Source organism: Brachyhypopomus gauderio, chromosome 12, assembly GCF_052324685.1.
Source record: "Brachyhypopomus gauderio isolate BG-103 chromosome 12, BGAUD_0.2, whole genome shotgun sequence".
In the NCBI taxonomy this organism is placed as follows: domain Eukaryota; kingdom Metazoa; phylum Chordata; class Actinopteri; order Gymnotiformes; family Hypopomidae; genus Brachyhypopomus; species Brachyhypopomus gauderio.
In genome coordinates this window covers 12,100,081-12,106,080 of record NC_135222.1, presented here as the reverse complement: position 1 = coordinate 12,106,080, position 6,000 = coordinate 12,100,081, and the positions used below count along the sequence as shown (strand labels likewise).

General features: G+C 42.3%; 1 protein-coding gene across 2 annotated transcripts in view; it reads right to left on the bottom strand.

The window, feature by feature from the left end:
- Nucleotides 1-1,593: 1,593 nt before the first annotated feature.
- The window catches only part of elp4 (elongator acetyltransferase complex subunit 4), a 42,245-nt gene continuing 37,838 nt past the window's right edge, over nucleotides 1,594-6,000 (bottom strand). The window contains exon 9 of one of the 2 annotated variants that reach the window (XM_077023159.1): nucleotides 1,594-2,151. In XM_077023159.1, the coding sequence (XP_076879274.1) occupies nucleotides 2,053-2,151 (99 nt within the window). In that variant the 3' untranslated portion in view covers nucleotides 1,594-2,052. The remainder of the gene's footprint in view (nucleotides 2,152-6,000) is intronic. The other variant, XM_077023158.1, reaches the window with a different exon arrangement.

Genomic DNA, 6,000 nt, shown 5'->3' with positions numbered 1-6,000 from the left:
GAGCAAAGAATTTTTCAATCCAACATGTACCAAATTCCGACTCCCCGACAGAATCTGACTCCCCTCGTTTGCACACACAAGACGCTACAGATTATATTCTGTATAGTATAGTGTATAGGAGTATAGTGACATGAGATGCATGACATGGCCCAGAGCTACACACCTTCATATGTAGAATATTAACTGAAGGCTTGCTTAAATAGGTGAGTCTTAAGTCTAGATGTAAAGATTGGAACTGTGTCAGAATCCCAGCTTTAATCACTAATGTGATTAAATTCCAGCTCTAGTTTTGACTCTGGTTGCATCATTCTTTACGATTCTGTACTAGCGTCTCAAGCCCAGACTTCTTTCACCTCATAACAGTGCACTTGTTGTGACTTGTCTATACTCCAGACCATATGACTACAGGACATATTTTAGTTCCAGCATCAATGCTGAGGCATTTGCATTATTGGCTTTTTTTACTGTCAAGGTGCTGTTATCATACTGCCAGGCATTCTCATCATAAAATCAGACCAGTACATTTAGAAATGTATCCACACTTTTGTCCATGGCCTCATCAATCTTGAGTGAAAACATGCTGTTCTTTAGCTTCTTGGATGGACTTCACTGAGATGCTTTGTAACAAAATAGCTGACATACTTGAGACGGAAATATGTGCAAGGGCGGCTTTATCCTCCCCTAATTTCTTAAATAAAGTGAGAGGATGATAGAGAGGTAACTGACAGGTCAAGCTCAACAATAAAGGAGCGCAAGTGAATTTTTTTATTAGCCACATCGGACACTGAGGGTGGGATATCTGCCATGACTGTTGACCCTGGTAACATGAGGTGTGCTGAATTGCTCGGACAACTGTTTTTTGACTATGGTCTACTTCATGCCATGACAGTTTTTCCTGCTAGTTCCATATATTAGCTTCCTTGGGCACAAATTGCAGAAGCATGCTCCTGGTTACTAACCTGAATCAATCTGTATGCCCAAGACCCAAGGCCCATCCTACCCTATTACTGATTGGCTTATTGGCTAGTAAGCCAATTTTCAGTGTGACTGAGAGTGAAAACTGTGTCACTCAGATCCAGAGATCTGTCAGATCAGTGGGCGATCTGGATTTTTTTTTTCCCCCGGCCACGAAATATTGCCGGAATGCTATCAGTTCTGTAGATGGCCTACAAAGTTCCCGCTGCACATAACATCACCATCTGTTCACCATCTGTTCAAACTGCTACATTTCAATAGATAATAAATGAATTCTAAACTTTCTTGAGAGAGAGAAAAAAGAGAAACAAATTCAATAAATTCTGTTGTGTCTAAAAAAAGGTTGTAAAGATGAAGGACAGATTAGAAATTGGCCTGAAGTTGGACAGTTAAAGTAATTAGCAGCTTAATGACTGCAAGGTTAAATTATTTACTTTAATTATTTATAGCGAGCAAAGGTTCTATAGGGTGGCAAAGGGTGGAAGTGTCATGTCTTTACTGTCCATGTCTCAATGCAAAACACAGAAAGTGCAAGGTGCTGTAATGACTTGGAAAAATAGGGCAAAGAGAACAAGCAACAGGTGCCATATATAGCCATACAATTTATTAGGTGTTCCTAATTGTTAAAAAAAACTACATACTAGTAGATGCAAGTAATACAACGGGCAAGTCTTTATTACTATTAATGTTTTATTGCTATTTTATTTGCAAATGGATTAGAGAGAACACACTTGAGATTCAAGTTCGAATCATGTACCACTGTGTTAACAGAGAAAGAGGCCACTTCTGAATGGAAAAGGATAGGAAGTACAGCAGTCCCAAACTCCCATACCACATAACATACACAGTCGGCGTGGCTCAGCATCAACTGAAATTACATTACACTACCATCTCTTTGGAAACAGTCAAAATATTATCAATCATAAATATATTTTTACACACACACACACACACACACACACACACACACACACACACATATTCTAATAAATTCTGATAAGGGGCCAATTTCTAATCATTTATCGTTTAATCATTTATCAAATAGTAGAGAGGAGACACATGTGGAGAGAAAAAGTTCTAAAAATCCAGATGCTTGTTGGTGGGACCACATCCTGGCAGTTCAACTTTATTGACACGACTCACAGATTCTGATAGGTCTGGAGGCAAATGCAGCTTCTGTGGGGGTGGAAAGACAAAGAAAATGTCACATTCGTATACGCGGACAGCTCAGTATCCAAGATGTGATCAAATTAGTTCCTAATTCAGAAATACAATGCCCTCCATAATTATCCAGGCCCCTGCGTTAAGAAGTGTTCTTTGACATTATATATATATATACACACACACACACAGCTCAAAAAAATAAGGGGAACACAACACAATATAACTCCAAGTCAACCACACTTCTGTAAAACCAACCTGTTCAGTTAGGAAACAACACTGATTGTGAATCAATTTCACCTGCTGTTGTGCAAATGAAATAGACAACAGGTAGAAATGAGAGGCAATTAGCAAGACCCCCCCTATAAAGGAGGTGGGGACCACAGACCACTTCTCAGTACCTATGCTTTCTGGCTGATGTTTTGGTCACTTTTGAATGTTGGTGGTCCTTTCACACTCGTGGTAGCATGAGACGGACTCTACAACCCACACAAGTGGCTCAGGTAGTGCAGCTCATCCAGGATGGCACATCAATGCGAGCTGTGGCAAGAAGGTTTGCTGTGTCTGTCAGCGTAGTGTCCAGACGCTGGAGGCGCTACCAGGAGACAGGCCAGTACACCAGGAGACGTGGAGGAGGCCGTAGGAGGGCAACAACCCAGCAGCAGGACCGCTACCTCCGCCTTTGTGCAAGAAGGAACAGGAGGAGCACTGCCAGAGCCCTGCAAAATGACCTCCAGCAGGCCACAAATGTGCATGTGTCTGCACAAACAGAGCGATCTGCTGCCTGCAACATTCTTCAGCATGACCGGTTTGGCAGTGGGTCAGTAATGGTGTGGGGTGGCATTTCTTTGGAGGGCCACACAGCCCTCCATGTGCTCACCAGAGGTAGCCTGACTGCCATTAGGTACCGAGATGAGATCCTCAGACCCCTTGTGAGACCATATGCTGGTGCGGTTGGCCCTGGGTTCCTCCTAATGTAGGACAATGCTAGACCTCATGTGGCTGGAGTGTGTCAGCAGTTCCTGCAAGATGAAGGCATTGAAGCTATGGACTGGCCCGCCCGTTCCCCAGACCTGAATCCGAGCACATCTGGGACATCATGTCTCGCTCCATCCACCAACGTCACGTTGCACCACAGACTGTCCAGGAGTTGGCGGATGCTTTAGTCCAGGTCTGGGAGGAGATCCCTCAGGAGACCATCCGCCATCTCATCAGGAGCATGCCCAGGCGTTGTAGGGAGGTCATACAGGCATGTGGAGGCCACACACAATACTGAGCCTCATTGTTACTTATTTTAAGGATCAGCCTGTAGTGTTTTTCCACTTTTATTTTGTTTGTGGCTCCAAATCCAGGCCTCCATTGGTTAATAAATTTGATTTCCATTGATGATTTTTGTGTGATTTTGTTGTCAGCAGATTCAACTTTGTACAGAACAAAGTATTCAATGAGAATATTTCATTCATTCAGATCTAGGATGTGTTATTTGAGTGTTCCCTTTATTTTTTGAGCTTTGTCATTACTTGGGTAGCACGCATATTCTGAATGAGCCATTTTAATCTATTAATTTCAAGATTTCAGTGAGATTAATCTAGATTAAAAAATTAATCTATGCTGCCCTAATATATATATATATATAATATGTATGTCCGTATTTCACATCCTGTCCCGGGTTCTTTTTAAGTGAGGAAATGTCCTGGTTTTTAAATGACCTTCATTGGACCATTAAGACTGGATTAAACTTTCGCGAGTGACCATAGCACGAGACTCCACACACCTTGCATGAGCTGCGGAGGCGTTTCTTGACGCGTCACATTATGTGCAGAGTTGTTCACTCTCTGTGGTCGAAGATAAATGCTTACAAGACGCGCTGCAAATTGCGTCAACTGATGCAAGTTACGAACTGCCGTCCAGAAAGACAATGCCGAAGAAAATCCAGCAGCTGTATGATGAGGAAAGGGAAGTAAAACAGGTTATTGTGCCACAAATGTGGCTCTGACTGGGGATCACTGGACCTCTGTTAGCAACAAGAATTATCTTGTTGTGACAGCTCATATTATAGATGATGAATGGAGGATCCAGTCATTTGCTTTGAGCATGCAGAAGACCACTTCTAGGCACTATGGAGATGCATGTGGCAGAGGCCTGGGAAATTAAAGAAAAAGTATATAATCTAAAATGGTATTAAAAACATCTTCTGGTACTAAAAACATCTTCTGATTTACTTCAATTCTTCTTATTCTTCCAATATCCTGAGCAAAGCTCCCAAAATTAAACAACATTTTTGGTCAGAATTTCCAGTGTTCTGAAAACTGTTTGCTCTGTTTTCTGCACTCATCTATTGGTCTGTGTAGTAGACTGGTGGAAAAATAAACAAGATGTTGAAATTTATGCTTATGTTCATTGATTCATTCATCATTCAAACATCATTCAAAAAATTTATATTTCTCATGTTAAATACTGAAATGCGATTAAAATGCGATTAATTAATTACAAAGCATCTGATTAATTCGATAAATTTTTTTGATCGCATCCCACCCCTAATACACTGTATATATATATATAACGTTTAAATGCTGCAAGTTGCTGACGTGAACGTTGCCTATGAATTATTGCTTGCATCTGGATTAATGCTTGAATACTTGATTTGATACAAAATAAAGCAACGCTAACTGAAGCTTGGATTTACGTTCAAATGCTCTAACGCATCGGGCATTAGTTTCCCCTATTCAGCTGCTCGGCGACTTTGGAGTTTGTTTGACAGTCATCAACACTAACAACTACAATAGGTTTCCCACACTGTGTGTGTGAACCCTAATTAATCAAGAGAAAACACTATCATGTTATGCTTCCTTGTGTAAAGGCCCGCTTTAAGTAGAAAACAGCACAGCGCTAATAGTAAGTAGTAAAAGCAGTCAAATGACCAGCTCTTGGTGCTTCTAGTTATATTAATGAGGTGATGGCAATATTACATAGATACGAACATTTTTTGGTGTTGGATGATTACAGTTTGGCACTTCTAGGTACATGTAGGTCAAACAGGTGCGGCGCTTCTAGGAAGATGTCACAGCGGTCAAAAACGCTTCTACAGTTAACATTAACTTCCTACCCAGGGCCGGACTTTCGCAGGGGCTTATGGGGCTAAAGCCCAGGGCCCCGGCGCTTTGGGGGCCCCGCCCCAGATTGCCGTTTTGTTTATTGTGAGTGAATAGATCCAGGTGCGCCTGCAGGATTGGGTGGAGCGTCATTGATTATTTTCTCACAATGGCGGACAACAGAAAGTACGACTGGAGCGCAAAAAAGAAAGAAAAAGAAAGAAAGGAAGGAACGCGACAAAGAGGTGCTGAGAAAAATACCCAGACTTACTGGCTTTTTTAAACCGCTCGGTGGAGATGGAACAGAATCACCATCCCTCTTGTCTTCCCAAAACATTAGCTTTGCTAACACAAGCAGCAGCAGCCTTGCTAACCCCGGTCCTGGTGCTACGATCCCACCAGAAACTGGAGCTGAGATGTCTCTGGAAACCGTGACGGAGGCGCAAACTTCTTTGGCAACAGCAACCGTGACTATGGAAAATCCACCTCATAGTGGACATGGAGAAGAACCATCCCTCTCGCTTTCTCAAAATGTTAACTTTGCTAACACCACCAGCGCCAACACCGGCGGTACAGTGTTAGCAGCAACCGTGACTATGGATAACAAGCACAGTACTGATCCTGCGCATTGGGGAAATATTGATGAGTCTGTGCGGGCTTATTGGGCTGAGAAAGGACCGGGAAGTTGCCAAAATATGGATGGAAATTTTGAAGCATCGGAACGGGTGTACAAGCATCAGAAGCGGCTCTTCTCCAGATCGCACTTTAAACG